This window comes from Crocodylus siamensis, chromosome 1 (genome assembly GCF_052110815.1).
Source record: "Crocodylus siamensis isolate JL-2025a chromosome 1, ASM5211081v1, whole genome shotgun sequence".
NCBI classification, from domain to species: Eukaryota; Metazoa; Chordata; order Crocodylia; family Crocodylidae; genus Crocodylus; species Crocodylus siamensis.
Genome location: NC_143395.1, coordinates 405,129,914 through 405,157,117, shown reverse-complemented (window position 1 = coordinate 405,157,117; position 27,204 = coordinate 405,129,914). Strand labels below are relative to the sequence as shown.

Below are 27,204 nucleotides of genomic sequence, written 5' to 3'. Positions count from 1 at the left end.
TGACAGCTACATCATGGGCACTCTGCCACTGTGCTACACTTTCATCTCAGAGTGTTGTGAGATGATATTCAGGTTCAGTGGGTGCACCTACATGTGCAGTTAAGGAAGCAGTAAACTCCAGAGCAGTTTGAGCCAGAGTAAAGTGTTCTTGGGCACAACATCTACACATGCGCCTGGGACAGCATCAATTTGAGGTGGGAGGAGCAGGCATCTGCCTGGCTGGGCTGACTGAGTGCAATTTATACCCTCAAGTCAGCGTCTACATGGTCATTTCAGTGCAGTTAATTATTCCACCATAGGATAGTAGTGCCCCCTGACAGTACAGTCTTATGGTGGAGTTAATTAGTTTACTGTGTCCTAACACCGGCTCACATGTAGACGATGAGGCTTTACTGTGGAGCTAATTAGTCTACTCCATAGTAAAACACACATGTAGATGCACTCAGTCAGTCACATCAGGAATAAAACCCAGCCTCACTCTGTGCTTTCATTATAAGGCAGTTCTAAGTGAAAAGAGACATGCAATCAACCTAAGAGTGTCAGTGAGCACAATGTTGCATAACAAACCCATAATCACCTTACAGCAAACTAGAAGGCAGGTTACTTTTAACAATCAATGGGTTTCACATTATATTACATAACTGACCACTTAAGGATTTATGTTTCCTAGCAATAACACCTTTTACTTGCATCTATCCTGTGGAACTGTCTTAAAGAGGTTTCCATTTATACAGTGTAAATCAGGTGTTTGTGATGTTGACTGTCATTGTGAATGCAGAATAGTAGGGTGAGCCTGGACCCACAGTCTAGATGCAGAGGGCATAGGACAACACATAAATCATTATATTAGTAGGGTTGATAAAACATCTTCAGTGAAGGGGGACTGAAGGAGATGAAAGGCAGTCAACATACATTCATCAGGACAGCAAGCTTTTCTTGGGTATCTTGGATAAGACAGCAAGTTTCTTCAGAGTAGAGACCTGTGATGTATCCTGGCTATTTCCTAGGCTTTTTACTATGAACTTCTGCACAACACAGGCCAAAATCCCCCCCAGATGATTTCTGCATCTTGTCTACAAGCTTGCGGTTGAACTACAGCGTCACTTGTAGATATCATTTAACTAGAACTCTACATTGTTGTCCATTACTGTTATCTTTTAAGGCACCCTGTCATCATACATTATATTTTCAGAGATTGTGATGTCAGCCATTGTTTTCTGAGCTGACATTTAAGGTTGCCACAATGCTGCATAATGGCAGATAATAGTTCAGTGATAATGCATATTGAGCTGCTCTGCTCAATGAATCATGAATCACCTGAGAGCAGTTTGGAACAGCTTCCTAATAAGTGAGAACTCTCTACAAAATAATCTGATGTCAATTATAAGCTAATTCTTCATCCCCTGAGTTCTGCTTTTCACTTTGGCCTTCCATGTATACAGCTCAGGCTTCCTCCCCCACTATCAAAATTCATCTATCGCTACTGACCTTTTCTCCCTAGTTTTGATGTTCACCTGCTACTAGGGCTATGCTAAATTTCAACAGGTTCTTTGTTTTGAAGCTGCTTTGATGAGTTTCGAGCTCAAAACAGTGAAATTGAAACAGAACAAAAGACTTTGAAATAGCTTCAAAACAAAATGAGGGCACTTGAAACGTTTCAAAAGGTTTCAAGTTTCGAAACCAGGCTTGCTGCAGTGTGGGTCCCTGGATCTGTGCGTGGGATGGCAGCAGACTACCACTGCCAGCTGGACCCCAGATCTGCATGCAGGATGACAGCATGCTGAGGGTGCCAGCTGGGACCAGTGCTTGGTGCAGCCCGTGCCGATCACCAGGAAGTCTAGTGCTGCCACTGGCCCCAACTGGCAGTGGCAGCATGCTGTCACTTGCAATTTTCATTTGAATCAGGCAAGAAATGACAAAGTTATAGGCATTTTCATGATTCCCCGTTATAGCCTATGGGCAAAACATCACAACATCAAAGCAGCTAAACAGTTTTGACAAAATAAAATAGAACAGTGCTTAAAAATGAAACAATGAAACAAAACTGTCCCTTTGAAATGGCTAAATGGAAGTCAAAATGAAACAGTGCTGTTTTGCACAGCTGCTACAGGACTTTTGTAATTTGAGCCACTTCTTCTGGTCTAGCCATCCTGGACCTATTGTCTGTCTCTTCTATGAAAGGACCATTGCGGAAGCCTTCACATACCTTGCTAATGTCTTCCTGTGATCATTTCTTTTTGTGAAACTACTGCAAGCCCAAGGAATAAAGAGAGAAATGTATGGAATGAAAGATGCTGGATTAAAATCTTTGAGATTTAGGCTTAGATTCATTAGAAGGATTCAGACCCATTAGTCTGACATTTTGACACAATTGGCATTCACTAAAATTCCCCACTTATGTGGACGAGATACAGCACAGTTGTGGGCAGCCTCCCTGAACTGCTCTGCAGCCTTACTAAAAAGCTTCTATTTCTCAAGGAAAGGGTGGCTCATTTTCTAGGTTTTTTTTAAACCCTTGAAGCAAAATGCAAGGAGTGGCAGTAGTTGTCTCCAGTTGGTGTTGTCAATAGCTCACTAAGAAGTAAATTGAAACCACTGATATATTCCGTGCAGCTATCAGCTCACACCCTGCAGGAAACCATGCAGTTATCAGCTCACACCAACTTTTCTGCTGCTGTTGTCAAATCTAACAAGCAGGACATGTGCATCAACTTAATTTTGACTCTGGGAAGCAGTTTGCTGCAGCTCTCTCAGAATTTATTCCTTATCTTTGTGTAGTATTATTGTGGGCTTCACTTTAGTTAGGTGGTATAAGCCCTGCTGCTATGGATGACCTGGGTGTTGTTAGAAGTTCCAAATTCCTAGATGTACATAGACTTCTAAGCATCTGATCAACAAGCAGTCAGCTTCTTGCCCATCTAAATATCATGAGCTGAACATGCAGCTACTTATGGCACAAAAGTGCTAGGACCTTTATTTGTGGATATAAAATTTTGCCTGTAAAAAATGAGAGACTGAAATGAGGCCCTTTCAGATGCTGGGCCTGTAAACTGCATCTTGAACTACCTGTAAAGTAGAAATGATTAAGGGGCAAGAAAAAGCTTTTTGTTCAAATATGTAACATTTTTATTAATGCCAAGCATATCTTCTCACAAGATGAAGGGCCAAATTATATTTAACATCACCAATCAAAATAATTCTAAAAGAAAAGCATGAATTAGAGATGGGTTTCATAGAAGAACAGCTGAATTTTGTGTGAGGCCATAGCAAAAGTTCCATAGCAAGGGCTGCATCTACATGAGACACTGACTGCACAGTAGCATCGCATGGCAAAAAACACGATCCAACACTACTGAGCAGTAGTATTAGGCTAGTGTGCAGTAGCATCACAAGATGTTTGCTGGCACTAACTCAGGTTACTACATAGTTATTTAGTACTTGTTTATACTAAGGCTGCATGAAGCTTCGGTCCCTGATTCAATTCGGTGGAGATTCGGCCCGATTTGGTGGCCAAATCTCTGAATCCGAATCAAATCAGGAGACCCTTTAATCTCTCCAAATTGAATCAGAACCCTCCAAATCAATTTGGAGCAATTCAGAAAGAATCGGAGATTTGGACATAGACATAGCTTTAAAAAGTTTTTTCTACATCCCTCAAGGTACCAGGTGGCTCACGAATGTTGCAATGGTGGGGCAAATGGAGCATCCCACAGGAGCATGGGGGGAGGGCCCAGTGCACTTGGCAGCAGACCCAGAAGTGGACAGAGGGACTTCTGGTCCACTTCCAGGTCCGCTGGGGAGCACACGGGCCCCCCGCCCTGCACCCCCTCAGCTCAATGACTGGTGCCTCCTGAGTCTGGGGTGAGCACCTGCGGTCCCTCTGTGGCTGATCACTGAGCTGGGGGGATGTGGCAGGACCCTCCAGTGTGCTGCCCGGTAGGCCCAGAAGTGGACCAGAAGTACTTTTGGTCAACTTCCGCTGAGTACGCGGGGGGCTCCCCTGCACTCCTGTGGGATGCTCCGTCCGCTTCAGCATCAGTGTTCATGGGCCATTCCTGGTACCTCCAGGTATGTAGAAATAACATTTAAAGCTGAGTCTATGACTGAATTACTGATTCTCTGAATCAGCATCGAATCTTCAGATTTGGCCAAATTGAATCAGGAATGATAATCTGAATCAACTAATCAAATCAGTGTCCCTGGGCCAATTCAATTCAATTACGAATTGAATACGACCCATTTCACAGACCCCTAGTTTATACTTGTTTTTACAAGTACTGAATGACTGCATAGTAACAACTGTGCAGTCGGTGTCTTGTGTAGTTGTGGCCAAGGTGCCTGGCCTTAGAGAACCATACCCTATATCTTCCCATAGCAAGGTCAAGGATATTCCAGGAATCCAGGACAAAAGTCTTTTTGACTTACATTGTCCATAGAATGAAAAACCCGACTCTTGTAAACAACAGTGATCACAAGATGGCACAGGTGATATCATAGGATCATAGAAAATGAGGGTTAGAAGGGACCTCAGAAGGTCACATCTAGTTCAACCCCCTGCTCAAAGCAGGACTATCCCCAGCTAGATCATTTTATTCAGGGCTTTGTTGAATCAGGCCTTAAAAGCCTCAAGGGATGGGGATCCACCACCTCTCTAGGTAACCCACCCTCCTAGTGAGAAAGTGCTTTACCATCCTCCTAGTGAGACTGTTTTTCCTAATATCTAACCTAAACTTCCCTTGCTGAATCTTGAGACAGTTGCTGCTTGTTCTGTCATCTGCTACCACTGAGAACAATCCAGCTCCATCCTCTTTGCAACCCCCCTGCAGGGAGCTGAAGGCTGCTATTAAATCCCCCCTCAGTCTTCTCTTCTGCAGATTAAATAAACCCAGATCCCTCAGCCCCTTCTCATAAATCATGTGCTCCAGCCCCCTAACCCTTTTTGTTGCCCTCTGCAGGAGTCTCTCCAACTTCTCCACACCTTTTCTGTAGTTGGGCGGGTGGCAGGACTGGACACAGGATTCTAGATGTGGCCTCACCAGTGCAGAACAGGAGGGAATAATGACTTCCCTCAGTCTTCTGGCAACGCTGCTACTAATGCAACAAGGGCACTCTGCTGGCTCATAGTCAGCTTATTGTCCACTGTACCCTCCAGGTCCTTTTCTTTAAAGTTGTTGCTTAGTCAGTTGGTCCCAAGCCTGTACTGGTGCATGGGGTTCTTGCATTCTAAGTGTAGGCCTTTGCACTTGTCCTTGCTGAACCTCATGAGATGATCCTGAATGACATAAAGAAATTCTATCCATGCAGGAATTCAAATAATACAGCTACCTTTTATAATCTACCCTGAAAGGATTTGGCCACAGGTAATTACTTTAATTCTAAATTACAGGGCTTTTACTCTGGAGTCCCTATGCCAGCCCAGCTTGCTGAAGCTCCATTTACTCACAACACAGGTGTCATTCCTGTATTTATTGGTTTATTGCAAGTACCCAGAAAGTTGATCATCACTTCTGCAGCATAAAAACTGTGTGCGCTCAACAGCAAGCTTTCTGGAATTACGTAATTTATTACATAAGTTAAAAGAGACCAGTATTGCACTGCATTGATGCAGTAATAAGTGTGACAATCAAGCAATGTAGCCTCCGTACATCTTGTACAATCCAGTCAGAGCCAAATTCGGCCCCGGTTATGGAGCTCTATTTGTCCAACATGGAAAGTCAGATCTGAATCCTTGGTTGTGGTCAAAGATCCCAGTCAAAGCAGGATGGTTGGGACATTAATGCAGTACATTGAGGAAGAAAAATAACTTTTTTTTTTCAATGTTTTATTTTTGCTTCTTTTTAGCAAGCAAATATTTTGCCTATGTCCTTAGTGAAGCAAAGCTCTCAAACAATTATTTGTGGGAGGAAATTACCTGACTGCTTAATGAACACAGATTGGAAACATCCGAAGACATGCTATTTATGATGACAGTTAAAAGACATCAGTTACCTGGGGACCAGGTTACAACACAGTTTGGCAGGAGTTGGAGACATGTTAGCTTATAGGAAAGTGAGACAATATGTTGTTCTGATTGTAGTGTTAGCTCAAGGTCTAACCTGAGTGTTATCCTTAACCCAACTCCTGTCCACCACACACAGATCCTCAGCTAGAGTTAAGCTTGATTTTGCTAGCCTGGCAGAAGGCATGGGCTGTAACCTTTATGCTGACATCCATGCTAATGAAAGCAGTGGGAATGCAGCTACAGCTTGAATTAGCACTATTTGACAGGTACTGTTCTGATCATTTGGTGTGCCTAGAGAGTGATCACACAGTGATGCAATACTCAAAGAGAAGCAACTTGAGTTAACAGTGAAGATTAGCCCTTTCGCGGTTAAAAATTATAAGACATCAGAGGGCCGTGTATCTATGCTAGAGGGCTCTCGGTCATTCTATTTCAATCTGAGCAATAGTAGTACTTAGCACTTGTACAATGCTTTTAATCTTGCAGAGGCACACAACTAGCAACCTGCAAAAAGCCCTGTGAGGTAGGCAAGTACAGTTACCAATACCTCTGAGTTACAGATGTGGAAACTGGAACAGTAAAGTTAAGTGACTTGACCCAGAGCACAGTGGAAGCCTGTCAAAAGTTAAATTAAAATTCAGGAGTTCCCTAAGCTTGAAAATACTTTTCTCTGAACACATCCAGCTGGATAAGTGAGCCCATTTTGTCATTGGCACATTTTGTTTGCCTGCTTGTTTTAAAGTAATGACTTCTGTTTTGTCTCTTATTCTGAAACTCTGTGACAAAAATATATTTACATCCTGGTGTTTCAAGCAGTGTATACCAGCCTTTGATTAGTTAAGACAGAGTCCTTGATTCTGTTGTTCTGAAGTGCAAGCGGTTTAGTAGCAGGCTCAGCTATGAGATGCTTTGATCTTAAGAACTCCCCAAAAGCCTCTCTCTGTATCATCTGTTCATATCTGTCTTGCCATTCACTGAAATTATTATTTATATTACAGTAGTGTCTGGAAGACCCAAAGAGGCTGGTGCCCCACTGTGTTAGGCACTGAATAAACACATTGTAGGAGACAGCCTCTCCCCCCCATCCAAAGACCTTACAGTCTAAAAAAAGATATGGTGAGTCAAGGGTTGCATGAGTAAAAGAAGTGCATAAAATTTTAGTAACTTGCTCAGGGTCACACATGAGGTCATTGGCAAAGCTGGTAAAAGAATCCAGGTCTGTTGACTGCTAGGTTAACGCTCTGCACTACCACAAATGATGTTTCATGTGTTAGTGTGATCTTTTGTAATATATACTCAATAGTGCCAGGCAAAACCTGGACAAATACTGGCTCCTGTCACCTTTTGTATTTGCTTTTAGTGAACATTCATGTGGCTGCTTAACGAAAATGTTCTTAGAAAGCAAATTGCCAAGCCTTGGGGTAAGTACTTGCAGTAACCACATTTTAAATCACAGCCAGAATATTCATTACAGAGGTGGGTGTACACTTCATCAGAAAGCAGGAACAGCTTTATGCGACCTAACTGACCAATTACACCAAACTGAGACAATTTCAGTAGTTACTATCAAGTACTCATCAAGAATATGAGCATTCACACTCAAGCCAAGGGGTCAAAAAATCATTGGATACTTTTAAATATCAAATACACTTGAGAAAATCTCAATTTGCTCATGGGTGTTCAGTGAGCAGAGGAATAATCTGGATGTGCTGGAGAAAACATTCCTTGTGAGTTACTTGCTCAGCTCAAGTATCTGGGAATAGTCTGGAAGTCCCTTAGGATTTAAAACAAGCTGAACAAGTGACAATCTTGGAAGAATTCAAGTGTGGTTTTATAATATCCGGTTCAATGGGTTGCATTGAATCACTCTCACTAGCAATTATGTGTTTCACCAGGCACCTGGAAGCTTCATCGATGTTTATATTTTCCTGCAAGTGAAATGGAGAGAGAAGTTGATTAGGCAAAATATTAGACACACATGGTTGCATATTCCCTGTACTGTTGTTCAGCCTTTTTTCTGGACAACTGCTAATATTTACTTTCCTATTAATTTTTTTAAAAACATTGACAGCATTTAATAATACTTTGTATAAATATTTTGTTATGTATTACCTATTACCAGGTATCCTGGTTTTCTTTGATAAAAAAATCCCCGATTTCTGGATTAAAAAAGTAAAAGTCACATTTTTCCGTGATCAAAATGAAACACCACTATATATCTCTCTATATAGGATATATATACATATATATATATATACATACACACACACATATATACACATATACACACATATATATACATATACACATATATATATAAACCAGGACTCTTGCCTCTAACTCAAATTTCTATTGGAATAGGTATGGAAATGGCATATAGGTTATTAAAATGTGGATCATTTGTATTGCCTTTAAAAATTAACCCGCCTCCCCCGCAAAAAACCAGCAGATATATTCATGGCTGCCCAAAACAGGTTCTTAAATATGTATTGAAATGCCTCATAAGGAGCCTGATTTTTCAAAAGTGTTTTATTTACATCAGCAGCTACATCTTTCCATAGATAGTTGCCTGTATTTTAGAGCTTTTCCCATATTCGTTAGTTAGTTTTTGCTGTCCACAGCTCAGAGTGATATACATCTGTAAATATACCATCTTGAGCTTCTGCTAGCTAAAGTGAACTCTAATACAGTATGTGGATCCATTTTTTCTCTTTGTTGATATACCTACATAATGCCCACAAAAGAATAGATCACCTGGCTGCAGTGGAAGTGGGGAAAGTATAACATAATTATTAAGATATAATCAAGTAGTAATGAACATTGCAATTATATTTATATTATAATATTCATAACATATGAATATTCATTTTTTAAATGGGCTGCTGTGAAATGCTGAAAAGTTGGGGAGGGGTGCCTTGAGTCTAAAAAGAATGAAAAGGTTGAGTCCTAGGGACTCTATATACATAATGGACAGGTCCATACTCCCGACAGTAATACAAACATTAATTTAGATGCATTGTGATAGCATCCCAAGATTACTATCTGAATTGGGGGCCTCATATACTAGGCACACACATAGTAATACCTCAAATTGCTAAAAGTATGAAATGGCATATTAAGAATATATCCAGTGTATACCCCGTTAGGTTTGACCATGGGTATATGAAAGATCAGACTCCAAGGATATAGGTACTTTGAGCTGAGTCCTAATCCCCTGGCAATCGATAACAAATCTCCATGGACTGTCCCTTAGGGCTTTAGTGAAGAGCTGAAATCTTGGGAGCTGCCTTGATCTTTTAATTACTTTCTGGATGTTAAGGATTCTTTATTTGGAGATGAAATATTTAAACTTTGACCTCAGTTGATAGTAAATAAACAAATCCTCACACAGGACATTTGCAAACCTCACAGCTAAGGAATGATACCCTGCTGGACATGAATATAACCTGCCTACTTCAGGGCTTTGGCATATCACATGGTTCTCTGAGACTATGCTACCAAATTCCTCAGCTGTGCAGCAAGTCATTTTCCAGGCACTGTGAAATTTAATTAAAACAAGTAGACAACAAGAAAGTAATCTCACTGCACTGGTGAGAAAATAGAGGATTAAACAGAGCATTTTAAAAGTGTGCATACTCCACGACAACTGAATAATGCACTATCCTTCTGCTGCGTTCTGTTTATTGCCTTAATGAGGCAGTAAACATTACACGTACCCACATCAGCCCACCTTTGTGACCAGCCTCACGGATATTCAAGAGATGCTTGAGCTCAAATCTATCTGTAGTGGCATGCAGAGTGGAATACCTTGTTAGGTGCTTCAAGTAAGCTTTCTACGCAGGATGAAAAGGGAGAAGATAAAACTGGGCCAAGAAGGAGTCAGAGCGAGAGATCCAGAGTGTCGACATTCACCTTCTGCCAAGTGCCAGCCACAGCAGAAGACTTTTTTTTTTCCCCACTTAAGACAGGTGGAGGAGGGCTTGCTGTCAGGAAGTGTAGATGCAACGAAAGGGTGCTGTTCTGTTCTTTTCTATTGGTCTAAATGACCATATTTGGTTGTCTACAAGTGGTGCTGTAGCAGTGAAGTTTGGCACCAGGGGCAAAGCCCACAGTGGCAGCCCACCCTTGTCCCATGCACAGGTCTTGGGAAGACATGCCCCCACCATTCTTGCCCGGGAGTGCAGGCAGCAGCAGCCCACCAAACAAGCCACTCACGGCTCCATCCCTCTCCCTGCCCTGGTTGGGCAGTGCCTGTTGGCGACCCTTTGCTTTGGTGCCCAGGGCAGTTGCCCTACTCACCCCAGCCCCTTGCTATAGCACTGCCTACAATGCATTTTTGGCATTCATACCCAGAGGAATGCTATGCCTGAATGTCTAACCCTGCATACATGAATGACTGTGTGGGACCACAGTCAGACAGATTGAATATGTGCAGTAGCAACCTTAGACACCTAAAAATGATGTTGGTAAAAGCCTGTGACTATCAGACTTAGCCTCAGGAACAGAAAAAGTCTGTATGTGTGTATCCCTCTTTTCTCTGTAGTTCAGTGGTTGGGGAGGGAGGTGCAGCCATCAGCTTGGCAGTGGACTGCCCTAGTCACTGAGCTATATGGGGAAAAGATGTGAATATATCCTCTGTCATTCTTGCTGTTGGCCAGTCTGGATGTATACATAGTTGTCCATGTGTGCTGGGGTGTGTGTCCAAGAACAGAATCCCACTGGGGACACAAGGTCCCAAAAATGCCCTGTAGACAACTAAAAAATGACAATGTAGCTGATCAGGAAAGAACAGAATGTCACCCAAAGTGTTCTTGAGAGTATTTGAGTCCTGCTGACAGCACTGACTGTAGTGTAAGCTAAGCCTTTGTGTGTAGCCAAAGCTTCAAGCTATCGACACATAAATAAAGAAGTGAAGCTCAAGGCATACATCTGGAGTAAATTGTACCAGGGAAGCTGAGAACAGTTTAGTAGTCTGTGCATCTGAAAGCCTAAGAAATAAGCAGTTCAGGATAGAAAGGCAGGCATTTGGAAATGTGACAAATTTATCCCTGATTCATCCAAGGGTACATTTGTTCCTATTGTGGTGAAGCTAAACCTCTTTTAAAGGCTGTGTCATATGTTTCCAGCTTTTCAAAAGAAGGACAGCTTTACTTGCCAGGGGTTAGTCCATCTACGGGCCCATCCGCTTTCACTGGAATTATTCCATACCTATTTGTGGAATAGCATCCACAAGAATCAAGATGAATAAGAAACAAATCAGACCCTAAGCATCTGAATCTTGTATTTTGCTTACTGACTAAATAGAAAGTCTTTCAAAGCTGTTGGAAGACAGCACTTCCTGCACTGCAATGAACTCTATTCCTACAATTTATACACCAGATAGGTACTGCAGTTTTAGAGAGGCTTCACTACCATGGTCCGTGTCTCATTTTATTTCAAACATACCACTTAACTACCACTTATTCTCATTACAACATTGGTCTTCATAACTCTGAATTCCAGTGGGGGGATGAAAGTAGTAACATCTGTTAACTACATTGTCTGGCTTGAGAAGTGTATAAATGCTAAGCCTAAGTACAGACAGTTAAAAAGCCTGAGGCAGAATTGATTCAATCTTTGCAGATTTCTCTAAACTGCATAAATTGGAGTGAAAATGAACTGAACTGAAGTTTACTTTCCAGTTGGGACAGCCAGCCAGATGCTTACACTGTTCCAGGCCAGAAGCCGGGAGGGGTGGGGGGGTGCTACAGCACTTCTCCCAGCTTGCCTGCCATTGCCGAGCTGGGGCAAGTGGGGGCCATCCCCAATTTGATACCTAGCGCATACTCCCGACCCCCTTCTGTGTCCCCCCAGGGAGTTAAGGAGCTCCCCATTCAGATGCTGGCCCATAAGGGGGGAAGCCCCCACCTCAGGTGTTGCCCCCACCCCAGCCAGGGGTCCTGCAAGCCCTGGCATGTGGGAGTGGAGAAGGTTCCTTCCGTTATGCAGCTGGGCAGAGCTGTGGCTTAGACCCACCTTTGCAGGTGGAAGAAGCGGAGCAGGCCCTGGCCTGGGGTCCCCCATCCCGAGGTCCTCCAGCCTGAGACTGTCCTGCCACAGGAGGAGATCATCTGCTGCCCTAGGTGGGAGGGGGGAGCAGTCCCCTGGACCAGGTGCCTGCCAGCAGAGTCATGCAGGGAAAGAAAGGACCAGAGGGGGTGGGGATTTCCCTTGATTCCTTGGGGTAGGGCAGGCTGGTGGACCCTGGGGCAGAGGAAACCCTCAAAGTGAGGGTTCCCCTGGCAGTGCAGGAAAGGACCTGTTCCCCCCGCTCCAACCAGCTGAGCTGCGCAGGTGCCTGGCTGAAGAGTGGGGGGGTTCCTCACAGCTCCCCGCAAGATGGCAGACCTGGGCTTGGTTGCTGGGGCTGGGGCAGGGGGCTCTGTTTCCTCACCTCCCCTTCTGCTGTCCCGCAGCAAGAGGCTTTGCTGCCTCAGCTCTGTGACAGCCCGGGGAGAGGGCAAGATAGGCACTAGCAGCAGAGTGAGATAAGTTCCAGTGGGCCACCCTACAGGGGAGGGGGCTGCAATATGCAAGGGAGGTGCAAAGCATCCTGGGATGGTGGAGGACTGAGAGGTAACATGAGTCAGAAGGGGATCTGGGACAAAAGTCTGATAGACTGGTTTACCCTAAATCAGTTAAGTAGGATACTACATCCATCCAGGTCTAACTTAAAACAGTTTTTGCTATTTTCAAACTGGTTTATGTGCATTGAACTTCTGTCCTAATATAGGTTTAAACCAGTTTCCGATCGCTTATACTAGTTTATGTGTAATTTCTGCCCCTATCCCATAAGTGAGCTCACTTTATTTTGACAAATGCAAGAACTCTCATGCACCTTGTCATTTAGTTTTCAAATACATTTTTCAAAATCTTTTTATTACTACAGTACTTCAGTTTCCACAAAGGATCCCTTAAACCACTCTGTCTTACTTAGATGGACCCAACTATTCCCATGGCCTTCATCGCTATTGTGGCTGAGTTCTTGTCTTCTACAATTATGTTTCAGTTTAGTGGCCTAACCTAAAAATTGGAAATAAATAGTGTTTTCTGTTGTCTAAATTATTTCATTCAATCCAAAACTGAATCTTTTCTCGATTCATACATTTAAAACACTTTCTTAAAATTGGACTGTGTTTTGTTTTGGAACTATCAACATACATGAAACATTTCCAAAACCTTTTTTTCTATTCAATCAGGTCACCCAGAGTTTTGTCCAGCTTTTATCATTTACCTTAGAAACATTAATGAATTTATCCTCATATCACTTCCATGAAGTACAAGGGTAGTATTCCCACTGAGCACGTGCTCCTGAGACTATAATAACAAGGCAAGGAAGTGAACCCAGCTCTGTACCTGCACTACTTTTTCTGATATTTGTGTCAGCTTTTGTTATAGCTCTAATTTCATGGTGTCTGACCCAGTATCTCAGGTCTGTGGATCTGTCATTGCTATATTACCGCTGCCACTCTGGTCTGCCTAATGAAATATTGATTTCTACACCATTCCCCCTTAGTGTGTTTTTCACAGAAATCAATATTCCACTCAACTGTAAAACAGTCGCAGACTATAGAAGCTGATCTGTTATCCCAACACATTGGGTGATTTTAGAGGGTAGGAAGTGCTGAAAGATAATCTGGGAAAGAACAGATTACAAGAAGCAAATGAAAAGCTCTAAACCCCGCCCCCCCAAAAAAACAAAACCCCAAACTCAGCTGTAGGTGGTGACCAAGGTGTGCGGAGAATCACACATGCCATACCCACTACTGAAACATGAAAATAGCTCCCATCACCCGGAAGAGCAACATTCCCTATCTTCCAAAGAAATAATGAAAATTTAGGTAGAGAAAATGCGTGACTGAAATTATGTCTTTCCAATGATCACATCCCTATTAAAAGACCTTATTATTTCATAACTGATTGTTCTTTTTTGTGTGATGCAGGCCAGATGACTCCCAGTTCTGAATATAATTCAAACAGTCCTGGGCTTTTCCTTGCATTTTATGCCTTGGTTACTTTGTGTTTGGATTTTTAGCCATCTGTCAACACCGGCCTCTGGCTTTCTGTAGCTCACGTTTCAGTGTCCTCTCTGGTTGTCATTATTATTATGGTCCACCAAAGGTTGTGGGCAGCTATTAATGTGATATACAAGAGGAAGTGTTATTCTTAGTATTTGCCAAATAGGGAATTGAGACAACAGAAGCCATCTCTATGCTGACAGGTCATGTCCACCCTGGAGCTCATTTACCACCACCCCAAGCCTCTTGGTCCATCCTTTCACATCTTTAAACTTGTACCAAATCTGTCTACACTGCACTTATGTTCTGAGCATGTCTGCGAGATGTCTCTGTTGCTCTACGTGAGAATCCTTCTGTAAATCAGGCTACAGACCACTCACGTCTCCTCAGCAGCCTTGAAGCAAGAAACCACAGTGTGAACCCTTACAGGATGGTATTTGCTGCTATTGCTGTGCATACTGTCCAGTTTGGCACAGTTCCATTGGTGCATATATCAACCATGGATCCACTGTGGGGGCATTCAGAGATGACAAGCGCTCATGAATCTTTCTGCACAGCTACCCTGAGACGAAAGGGTCCTTTGGCATTTAAGCCAGCAATCAAGACATCCAGTTTGTTGTAGTTTTCTGCCAAGTTATATTTTGACCTCATTGACCTAACATCATCCTGGCATCGGACCTCAGTTCAGTGAAATCTCAGTGGCTCTGAAAGACTGTATTAGGAATACGAAGGTTCTTGGAGCTGCAGTTGAAATCATACCCTCCTCCTGTATTACCAGTATGTGGCTGTGCTCTCTGGCCAGCAGATGTGATGATCGTGCTTGCTGTGGCTGCTGCTAAGTGCCTCTACAGACGTGCCTGGGTAGAACTGGAGGAAAATAGTGCTAATCAACAGAACAGCTCTGCTCTGGGCAACTGAAACAGAAGGTGAGCTGCACAAGAGTTGGAAAGGGATAGTTGCATTGCACTGGCAGACTTCCTGCGAATGCACTCTGTCGTTCCCCAGTAGGTTACAACTACACTGTGGGAAGTTGTGGGGAGAAGGGCAAAAGCAGATCTTGTCAGCCTTAATCTCAGGACCTGGATTTCAGGAGGGCTTCCAGGCTCCAGTACAGGTGGCACCAAAAGGCAAGCTTGTGGATATATGGTAAAATAGTCCACAGATCTGGACTTTCAGGTTATCTCAAGCCGGCACCTAACTGTCAGCATGGATATGCTCAGAAAGACTCAGTTTAGAGGCAGAAAAAGAACTTAAGTACCTGAAGGGTTGTATAGTTGCCCAAGCTCCAAACTTAGACCCTCAACTTTCCTGCTGTGCACCATGCAAGTGCCTCATGTGCATCCATTTCCACTAAATTCCCCTGCATCAAAATATTTGCTGCTAGCTGTCCCAAGCAGAGATGCAGTGACAGACTGATTAATGTGTCTTGATATGACTTCAGGGACATTATGTCAAGCCTTTTTCTGGGGCTGCATCTATATGTGCTTTACCAAGTACTAAACGACCGTGCAGTATCTGTGTTACTGCACAGTCCCAGAGGTATATGGGTCATTTCCAACCCTACTGCACAGTAGCAGTGACCTACTATGTTGTAGGTCATTGATACTACTATGCAATGTCAGCATCATGGTTCATGCCTGCCAACGCTGCATTGTCAGGCTGGGGATTCAAAGGCAGCCAGACATGATGCTGGCCACATCACTCCCATGCATGCCATTGGTTAAGAAATTGATGTGCCTTAACCACGCTAGCCCAATGAGCCCAATGAGAGTTAGTCTTAGATGGACCTTCCCCCTCTGGTGGTTATGATCAAGGCATGGTGGGCTTGGGGCCAAGAAACTGAGTCCAGAATCAGGACAGAGTCATAGTTTTGGGTGGGATTAGCTGATTAAGTCAGAATCTGAATGCCAAAGAAATGGACAAAGAATAGGAATCAGGTAGTGGAAAGTCAAGGGAAAGTGAGGAAGCTGGAGTCAGGCATCACAGATCACATCAGGGATAGGAGCAAGTCAGGAATAAGAAAGTAGACATGAATACCTGCACTGCAAGGGACAGGAGTCAGGGTTGTCTAGACAAGGACCCTTTCTGTGCAAACAGCTTGTCACCCTCTGCCCTGCTGTTTTTAAAGTTGTTTTCGAGATAGGATCTGCTTCCTGCTAGCACAACAGTGACTTGCTTCCAGAAGGATGGCTCACTTCTAAGTGGAGCTAAGGGTCACATTGGGCAAGCATACAACTTCCTATATTTGGAGTTTACCAAAAAAGTATAAAAGTAAAAAATAGCACCTGATATCCTTTACTTCTAATGTTAGGATTAGAACAAGGAGAAACAACAACTTTAAAACATCTTTGAACACTGGAAAATGGATATGAAGTGAAAAAAAAGGATATGAAGTAAAAAAAAGATACGAGTAAAATGTAAGCTGGCTTTGCAGTTCACCTTTAAACATGACTCTTAAATGGAAAGTTTTAAAGAAAGAATTCTGCACCTCTGCATGCTGCTTTCTGTGGGTTTTTACATGAGCTACAACTCTTTTATTCTACTGGTATGGGAACTAATGTCATTGGCTAGAAATACAACATTAAACTGGAGAGAAGATAAACACTTTATTGAATGCGTCTCAGAGCAATACAGACTCTCAGCATGCTGCTTAGTATTCCTGACTGGCTTTACCTCCTTATCTGTCAACTAATTTGAACGCACATACAAAACATTAACATTTAGAGTGTTCTGTTTTAATATTGGAAATAAATCCCTCCAGACTAGCCTGGCTTTTTATTTTGCTACTGATGAAAAAACACCTTTCTTTAGTTAGTTTTATGGGCCTCTCACATTTCCAAATGAAACATTTTATTTTTTGCCATGCAGATTGCTCAGATGTATTATTCTAGTTGTTCTTAGGTGTAAAACTTCTCTGCAATTTCCATAGTCACGTTGTTTTCTGTAAACTTGTTGCTTATGGATCTGGTCTTGGGATCCATAGATGGCAAATAGGCAGTCATAACGACTAGCTCACTTGGGCTAACAGTAGAGCCTAAATCATAGTCCTTTAGACATAAGAGTGAAAGCCTCTACTGTGCATGTCAAAGAGCATCAATATTCCTTCACTTCAAAACAGTAATTTACAGACTCCTAAACCTTCAGTCTTTAGATGGCAACAAATATCTGCACTCACCTAGTGTGAGTTACTCAGGCAAAAGCTTTCTGAGCATCTTTACACTTTAATCTTCTATTACTCCAAAAGGCAGAAAGACAAAAGTAGTTCTAAGTAGTTTGAAAGGAGAGCCATTTTGCCCCATGAAACACTGGAACAAACTGAGGACACATGGTAAATTTACAGAGTAATTTCCTATTACATTGGAGTAAAAATAAATTGGGTGCATGATGTACAGCCCTATGCTAGTATAACTTGGAAGTGTAGAATTACCCTGGGAACAATCATGGGTAAAATGATAATGGTGAAAATTACACCAATGAAGGCATCATGTGTCCAGAGCTTATCAGAGTGTAGCTATTTGCTTAGGGAAAAGGGAGTATGAGTTGCTTTCCTTGCACATTGTAGCAAGGTGTAGTAATAGGTGCCTACTGTGTACAACAAATCTGGAAGAGCTGAATGATGGTTGTTCCAGATCCTGATACAACTTACATCGGTGCAGAAAGTCATATACAGACCCTGACTTAGGCTACATCGCAGGATCACAGAGAAGTAGGGTGGAAAGGACCTCATGAGATCATCTAGTTCACCTGCTCAAGGCAGGATCACCCCTGACACAAACATCCCAGCCAATATCAGTTTAAGCCCCTCTTGAAAATTTCCAGGCACGGCAGTTCCACAGCTTCTCCAGGTAGCCTGCTCCAATGCTTCATGACCCCCATAGAAAGTCCCTCCTAATCTTCAACCTGAATGTCCTGTGCTGCAGCCTGGGGCCTTTGCTGCTAGTCCTGTCCCCTGTATTCGCAGAAAAGAGCCCATCTCCATTTTCTCTTCAACTGCCCTTCAGGTATTTCAAGACTTCTACCAATCTCCCCTCTGTCTCCTCTTCTTCAGACTGATCCTCCTTATCACTGCAGCTTACGTAATGTTCCTACCTTTAAATTAATTAGCCTCTTCAAAGGTAGCTTGGGTATCTCTATGGCAGCTACAGTGATGGGAGTGTTGGAGCATCCACAGACTCATCTCTCATGAGTCCATGCTCCTAGCTTTCAACTATATTAATTTATACTTGGAACTGGTGGGAATTTGAGGGAAGGGATTTTATTTTGAAAATCCCAGTTCACTGAAAACACTTTACCATATTTACTTGAGTGTAAGATGAGGTCCCCCCTCCACACCCCACATTCAACATGGAGAAAAATCAAGCCTCTCTTATAATTGCATACAACTTACCTGAACTCAGAAAATGCATAGGGGCTGGCAAAGTTAATGAGGAGGCAGCACAGCCCAGCACCTACCACATGGCCAACGACCAGAGGGTGCCCAGGCTCCCCTCAGCATGCAGGGTTCCTGGCTGGCCAACTGTACACACAGCTCAAAATGCCCTGGCAGTCACTGGCCAGGCACCATCCTCACAGTACAGGGTTTCTGGCCAGCACGTGCTGAGTCTCTCTGAGCTGCCACCCCAGCGACAGGTGCCAGCTGGATCCCTTTCTCTCTGCCAGGCTGCACCCCCTGCTCGAGCAACAGCTCCAAGCAACTCAGCACATGATGGCTAGAAACCTTGTGCTGCAAGGATGGTGCACAGCAGGCATCTGCCTGGGCATTTGAGCTGTGTGCATGGTTTCCTGCCAGAGGGTGCTGAAGCAAGTTGGCACACACTGGCAGGCAGTAGCTTGGAGTCACCCTGCACTGGGCGGCCAGGAGCCCTGCACACAGCTTGAAATGACCCAGCAGGTCATTTCACCGTCCCCACAGCATCAGTTCTGGATAAACTACCAGTAAGTGAATGAGTAAACTGCTACAGTCGTGTTTGATTTCAAGGTTATTAATTTCAAATTTGCTCCTCACTTCCACATCCTCAGGGACAGCAGGGTCTGACAGTAAGGATGGGGGTAGGAGAACAAGCTGCTAGGGGAAAACGTTGGGGGGGAGCAGAGAGTAAAGGGCTTCCTGACCCCCCCCCCCCCCGCTTTATTTTTCCTTCCTGTAGGAGTGGGAGGGGGATAAATTCAAAGCAAACCTCCAATAACTGGATTTTATAACTGGAAAAGTTTACAATTTTTCATATATAAGCTCTAGTTATTGGGGGCCCTCTTGTAAGTGTTGTGTTCCATTTGAGTAACTACAGTATGTTACGGACATATACATGTTCTGATGAAATACAGGCAGGATTTTGATGAAACTTCTTTGCCTCCTTCCCTTCATGGGGAAAATGTAAAAATGGATTTTTTATTTTATTTTACAATGGAACAAAATTTGTTACAGAACTTTGGACTTTCCTACAGAGCATTAATTCCAGGTTTTGGGCCACCTCTAATAATATTCCATTTCAAAAAACATGCCAGAGGACCACTGTGTGGTTCCAAGATGTGCACTGTAATCCAAGAGCAGATTTTGGCTCTCGTATGACATTTTCAGGAAGCAGGTTCTGCAGACACCTCACTAAAGAGTCACTATATAGCTGAAATGAAAACTGATTTGGCTTTAGCTCCCGCACCTGATATTTTTGCAACAGCCTATATAGCAAATCAAGCAACAGCAATAGCAAATTGTGTTGGGAACTTCCTTGAGCAACTTCAGAAGGTGATGTTGGCAGTTTCAAACAGAACATTTTGGGTTTAGTTAACAGAAGAACAGGTTAGATTTGATGTCTTGGACTCATTCTACTACATATCCAAAGCTATTCGTCTCTATGGAAATCTGCTTGTTCCACTGAGAACCTCCGTAGCTTGTGTAACGTTCTGTTGCATTAGCTAGTCAAAAGAAGTTAGGGTTTACATGCATTACACTGTAGCTCTTTGTGCATAGATCTCAAAGGTGCCTCACAAAGGATGTCAGAACTGCAATCTCCATTTTACAGATGGAGAAACTGATGTGCTAAAAGGGACTTCTCCAAATTCACTAGCAGAATCAGTACCTGAACTCAGAACTGGTGAGCAGGGTGGAGCATCCACTGATTGGCACAAAAGGGGAGGGGGAAAAAGAACCTGTTTTTACAAATGTGGAAAGGATTCCCGGAGTGGTTGTTCAGTGTCTCACCTCACCAGACTATACTCCCACTTCAGTGCTTTTTATTTCTTCAGTAGAAGGGGAATTTTGTGGCTGGGACAGTGGACTGTCAGTTCAACATCAGTTATACGGTACTCAGAAATTTGCTATTTATTTATTCACTATATTATTTTAGAAAATTTACTACGCTTCATCTCTCACATCTAACGGATGCCTGAAGTATTTTAAGAGACTTAATGTGCTTGAGCTTCTCTGAGATCTATGGATGAAAGTTGCTATAGATAGGCAACATATTTTTCCTGAGCAACAGAGGATAAAATATTTTTTCCAGTATGAGCTGTAATGCCAGCAGCATATTATTCGGGGAATGGAGAAGGAATTAAACTATAATTAGAACAAAATAGTACATGCCAAAATGTTTACAAGCTGACAATATATTTCTCAACTCATTTCAGAGTTTAAAATATACATTGCTTTGCCTCACCTGGCTTGGTTTGGTGCAAAAGTGATATTTTGCTTTCATTACAAAATGCTATTAAGCCAAAAATCATTTATCTCATAGTGTAAAGTGTAAAGGCAATCTGTTTGAAAGGACAGTGGTTGTGATGGGGCTGTACGTGTGTTAATCCATGGATGTGTGTGTGATGGGAAAGTACGGCTGGTTTTTCAGGCTGAGTTGGTCACGTGGTTGATTAAATTGTGTGTGGTAGGAAGGAGAACTACTGATTTAGATTATTACTCTTTTTAACTGTGGCCTTTTTTGATGATAGGATTACCTAGAACATGAGCAGTGCCTTTTAAATCTAATCAAATCTATACAAATAAAGTACTGGGAGATATGCACACAAAGAAAAACTAGGCCATCAAGTGCAGATATAGCAGCAAGTATAAGTGATGAATATTCCAAGCTGTGTTTTTGCATAGCAAGGTACTTTTTGTGGCTACATGTCAGAGCATATTCTCAAATCTTTACAGCGAGCAGAAAATTGAAATAAATATTTCCTTAAAAACAAAATATGAACTCAAACAGTCATAGGGAATGCATTCTGTGCCACAAATGTTTGGATTTTAAGATCATTAACTTAAGAAAAAATGTACCAGGAAATGATGCAACAGTGTCCAACTGTGTAATTCTCCAACAGCATCGTGTGAAAACTTCAAACAACTCACTGCCTAAATTCTAATGGTGTATATATATAAAACCCAATTTTCTATAAAGTATCTATCCAGGAATAAAAGGAGGCATTTTTATAAATAATCACCTTTATTTTCCCAAAAGATACAAGTCTGAGGCAGTGAGATCTGAAAACCATAACAATGCTAAGCATGTTTCCAGAAAACCTCTGGAGAGCCAATTATACCAGGATCCCACAAAAAGAGTTATTACTTATTTGAACTGTTAAAATTGCTAGCTTCAGTGTGATGGTTTCTCAGTTGGTATTATTCTGCTTCAGAGAAGAGTTCCTATTCTCTGCAGAAAATATAGGATGCTTTTTTTTGTTTGTTTGTTTCCCTTACACCTGAGTTCAATGATTTAATTTGCCTTAGGCTGAAAAATCCTGAAGTCTTGTTACAGTTAATAATTTAAAAACAATCTGTAATCACAGCTTCAAAAAAAAAATAAAATAAAAAAAAATAGCACTATGGATTTTAGTTCAAAACCTAGGTCAAGCTGCAAAGCAATTCTGGTCTCACATATATTAGGTACATACTAGTGTGACTGCTATTCTCAGGGGAATTGTTCCTAATTTGCAGTATTTGGAGGGCCTGAACATATACACCATTACACATGTGAGAACCATTACTCTTATCAGTAGCCCCACTGGATTTAATTGGGTTACTTATGGCAGCAACTGTTCTCAGGATGAAGCCTTAAGGCAAATTAGTTGGGTCCATAAAGACAACTTGCAAAGTATATATGAAACACCTAAACCTGTCCTATTGGTGTGGAAATAGATTGGGAGGATATTTTTGGTATTTGTTTCCAGTCTTAGCTGAAAATTAGGAGTGGGGGAAACTCTGCAGAATAACAGATCTTTATTCTTTAGTGTACGGGTTCAAAGAGCGTGGAAGGTGATAGGCTTGTGTTTTCACAGCCATTACAGATTCACTGGCCACAGGACTCAAATATTTTCATACTGTCGTTCTTCCATACCTCTAAATGGTTGCACCTATTCCTTTGTGACAGCCTATTAGACATTTAAGAACCAAACAATAACAGAATTGATCTGGAGTCTTCCCTTATTTGAAATAAATCAAAATTGAATGCAATTTTAGTTTAAAGAAATGTGGGTACATTTTTCTCCCCCCATTTTTTCCCATTTATCCCACTCTTACAGACTCCAACCAGAATAACTTCTCCACATAATCCTGGCAAAGTCTCTCTGCTACCCATAGACCTTCTGTGACCTGAAAGATGCATTCACCATGCACCTCTGTAGCTGAAGGCTGGCTTAAGAGGACAGACTTGGCTACTCTGGACAGATTGCCAACAGCTGGAGGCTCAGAGCTGGACTGAGGATGCCAGTTCATTTCCCACACAACACTGAGAGAAAGCAGTCCTAGAATAGATCTGAACACTTTTAACATATTTCACTCCACAGATCACACAACTGAGTTTGGCCCTAAACACCAAAAGCCAGGCTTAAAAATGTCCTTGGCCCCTCTGTTAAAAGTGGTCTACTGAAAAAGCAGCCAAGTCAGGAACTGGTTCTATAACCTGGTTGTTAAGACAAGGACTCCCGAGTACTGAATACACAGATACTTTGATGAACATAAATTAACTGCTTGAGACTTTGATTGCACTGGGTACTACCTCTGCATGAATTTAATCCCTTTTAGTCATCCACCATGTGATGTGTTTTCTGATTGCAAAGGGAATTGTTTGAAATATCAGAAAAAAAGTTTTGATGACAAGATACAGAAAAGTGAAATGTATGTGTAGACATTCCAAGCATCCTTAATTTCATAACTGCCTTAGAGGAAGCAAATGTCTGGATTTAGCTTTTTAGGGTGTGGGGTATTTTTTACTCGATTTATAGTAACCTTAGAGAAAAAAAAAAGTACTCTTTAGAAGTTATTTAAATGATGTATAAATCACCATAAAATGCTTTGCTCATGTTGTAGTCAAGTCACCAACTTTTGCAGGGAAACAGAGAACCAACCCTAAGCTCATGGCTTGACAGGCTTGAAATAGTATAAGCCTGTGATATGTGCTAAATCATCATTTTTAAGTGAAATCAGTATTTCACACACTAGCATGGTCATATTAAGAGCCCCTTTTAAGAGGAATAAGAAATGCCTATATTTCCTGGAAACCCCAGTTCCAGCATGCTGAGCTTAATCAGATCTCCTTTGGAGTGAATTAACTTGAGCACCTTGCCATTTATTATGGATTACTAATTGTTAATACTACAGTAACATGGAGAATCACCAAAGGAAATGAGATTCCTCTCATAATAGGAGCTGTACGGAAACACAGTAAAGGATAGTTTTACCCCAAATGGCTTAGATTCTCAATAAAGATGAGAGAAAAAGGGTGAGTGATAAGAAATATAACAACCTGCCTTTCACAGATGAGGAATAGAGGGATCAAGGCAAGGGTTATCAAGAATGTTGCAAACACTGGGAGCTGATTTTGTTCATGAGACACACTTAGAAATCCAGTTTAGCTGTCTTTTGAAAATCCAGCCTTACAAGACTAGGTCAATGTCAGCCAGAAAATCTGTTCAAATTAGGAATTGGAAACTGGGAGAGTACAGGTCAGCACTTCAGCCCTGGACCTACCCAAGTATGAGGAGTCTCAGGAAAGAAAGATCTATGAGAAGGAGCGTCTCAGGATAGGCAGCTCAGAACGGCCAGAGCAGACCACCTTGTTGTTTTGTTTTTGTAAAGACATTATTCTGGTCCATAAAAAGGCTCCTGTGCACTATGGCCATACAAAATAAATATAGAGAGATGCTTTCTCTTTTTTTGTGGGTCCATGAAGATATGGTAGCACCTTTGATAAATGGTTTCTCCCCAAAGAGGACACTTGGTTACCTATCTTGCTCCTGCCGGCCACTTTAGAGAAACCTTCATTTCAGTGTTGTATATAACTTGCAAAGTAAGATTAAAAGACTCTAAAATAGGCCCTAAAGGTTTGGGGGGGGGGTGGGTTTGTTTGTTTGTTTTTTAAATGTACAAGTGCTTCAGTTCACCCTACATTAATTCAGCAGAGATAAGGCAAGGTACATATTTCAACTGAGCAAGCTATTTTAGAGCTAATTTCTCTGGAGCAGGGGAATGCTTTTCAAATATTCCCTTTATTTCAAATGAAAGAAACAGAAACATTACCTTAGCTGATGTTTCAAACCATCCCACAAACCCATTATCCTTGCAGAACTGATCCATCTTGATGCCGTTGTTTGTAAGAACATCTCTTCCCTGGTCGCATTTGTTTGCTAAGAGAACTGTTGACACAGGTTTGCCATTAGGGAGAATCAACTTAGAGTCCAAATCCTCTTTCCATTTTGTTACTGCTTCAAATGTTGCTGGTCTTGTAACATCAAAGACAATAAATGCACCCATGGCTTCTCTGTAATAGACCCTTGTCATGTTTCCAAACCTTTCCTGACCTGCGATGATAAGGTGGAAAAAACATGCTTGTAAAAATCATTTAAATCATCCCTTCTGGGCTAAATCAGTATTTCACACACCAGTGGGTTTTCTATCAGAATATTACTTCAGCTAGGATTAACATTGTAAATGTGGTCATTGTGGAAAACTACAATGCATCTAAACAATAATAAATAGAGCAGTAGACCCATTAATGTGAAAATACTGGTTAATTTAGGAAACTGAGTTTGATAGGCCTAGTGTCCAAGGCAACTGTAATATCTTATTATGGTAACCTTCAGGTGGCAGAGCTGGACTCGATGATCTGCCAAGGTCCCTTCCAGCTCTAATACCTATGAAATCTATTAAACTTTATCAAACATGGTAGTGCCAGCACACTTCTGCATTAGTAGTTTCATAGTTTCTAGGGTCGGAAGGGACCTGAGCAGATTATCCAGTCTGACCCCCTGCCATGGCAGGAAAGAGTACTGGGGTCAGGCGACCCCAGCAAGGTGTACATCTAGCCAGTTCAGTCCAGTTAAGCCAGTCCAGTTAAGCCAGTGTATTTCTAGCCATATGAAAACACCAAGGATCTTAGTTTGTTTTACAGACATTCAGCCATGGAAAGAGTTCCTATTAAAATACCAAATATTCAAGGGAATGAGTCTGAGTGTAGGATGAGAGACAGTACAGATCTCCCTGTCTCTCTGCTCCTGAAAAGACAAGGTAAACTTTTGCATTGAGGACATTTCTGGACTTCGCTTTCAGAGCTGGAGAGAGAGTTCAGCACTCCGGACTAAAGGACTCCTATCCTTAACCTAGACCCCTGTCCCGACCCACACATTATTTCAACTCTTGGAAATGAGTCTAAGCAACCGCACTAGTGGTAGCCCATGGGATTCTGAGCATGCAGCTTATGTAGACAATATTGCAGATTGATGACGTGCATCTTTGGTTTAATATGCTAATGTTCTGTGCAACAAGGAGGAGGTCATTCACATGATACAGGAACTAAGAGTAGGCATCTCTCTTTTTGTAATTAATACCTTGAACTAACACTGCTCTCCATTGATAAAATAAAACTGGAACATATCATTTCTGGAGATACGCAAGGTCATCCTGAAGAGTCATTATGACCATTCTTCGTAACAGAGTCTTATGATCTCTCTGAGTGAGCTAATCAGATGAGAGGCTAAGTCATATGGCATTCAATAATGTCCTTGTGAGAGAGGGTGTTTTTTTTTTCCCCCCCTCTGCTGTGAGGGATCTACAAACAACAGTTAACTTCTGACCAGTGTCCTAGGACAGATGTTAACCATATTTTTTTCCATGTATGTTGTATCTCTGTAATGTTTTACACTTTTCTTACACATCTCTCAAAGTGCTTGCCCTTATGAGAATCATTATATAAAATCTAGATAAACGTTAAAAGCATTAAACATAAAAGCATTATATAAAATCTAGATAATCTAAATACTTTTTAGTTGGTGGTATCTTACAATGCTAATACAGATGGGGTGTTTGAAGCACATACCCATTAAGTGATGTTCTGAAGGTCACTGTCAAAGCTGCAAACCGAATTTCAAACTACAGCAGCCCCTTGCCTCTTTCCCTCCATGGATAAAAGCTTGGAGATTTCCTGCCTTATTTGTTCCCTGCTTGGAAGAGGTTGATCTAACTGCAGTTGTGGCCACCAGATGTTCTCTATTAGAAGAGCCCTAGTTGGCCTTGCTTTCCTTCATTCAGTAGCCAGAATAATTTAATGAGTGCACAGGCAGAAGTAACTTGCATCTTCCTTAACACAAAGGAAATAGGGGAGGCCTTATGCCTCCAATGCATAGTCCTTCCTAGATCTCTGTGGGGAACTCTATTCCAACTCCATCCACCCTCTTACTTTGGGCTGGGCTGGATATCTACATAAAAGCTAGAGTTGGTACAAGAATGAATGCTCCATTTGATGAAGGATATCAAGATTCCAAATTTTTCCTTTCTTCTGAAATGAAAATTTTGACTTTTTTCATGAAGGAAATTCCCCCCCAAAAGTTTGTTCTGAGTGAAATCATTTGACTTTTTTTTTTTTAATTGAAACATTTGAAAAAAATACCTCAAAGCACCCAATTCAAAACAGAATGTTTCAATATTGTCCAAATTTTGCATTTTCGTTCAAAGCAAAATTCTTCACTGACTACTCTGCTGGAATGTGATCCCATCAAATTTTCTCAGGTCTAATAAATAGCATGCCTCCAATCAGCTACTTTGCTGGTGCTGGGCTCTCTCCACTTCTCAGTCAAGGATGCACTGGAGACTGCTGTAGAGGCCCTAACATTAATAAATTATTTTTTACAAATGTACTTCGGAACATCTAGTTCCCCATGAAAAACCTA

General features: G+C 41.9%; 1 protein-coding gene across 1 annotated transcript in view; it reads right to left on the bottom strand.

Annotated features, from left to right (window-relative positions):
• Nucleotides 1-3,114: 3,114 nt before the first annotated feature.
• Nucleotides 3,115-27,204, bottom strand: part of RAB38 (RAB38, member RAS oncogene family) — a 38,680-nt gene continuing 14,590 nt past the window's right edge. The window contains exons 2-3 of the mRNA XM_090030606.1: nt 24,560-24,840; nt 3,115-7,929 (exon numbers count right to left, since the gene is read on the bottom strand). Of these exons, the coding sequence (XP_089886732.1) occupies nt 7,777-7,929; nt 24,560-24,840 (434 nt within the window). The 3' untranslated portion in view covers nt 3,115-7,776. The remainder of the gene's footprint in view (nt 7,930-24,559; nt 24,841-27,204) is intronic.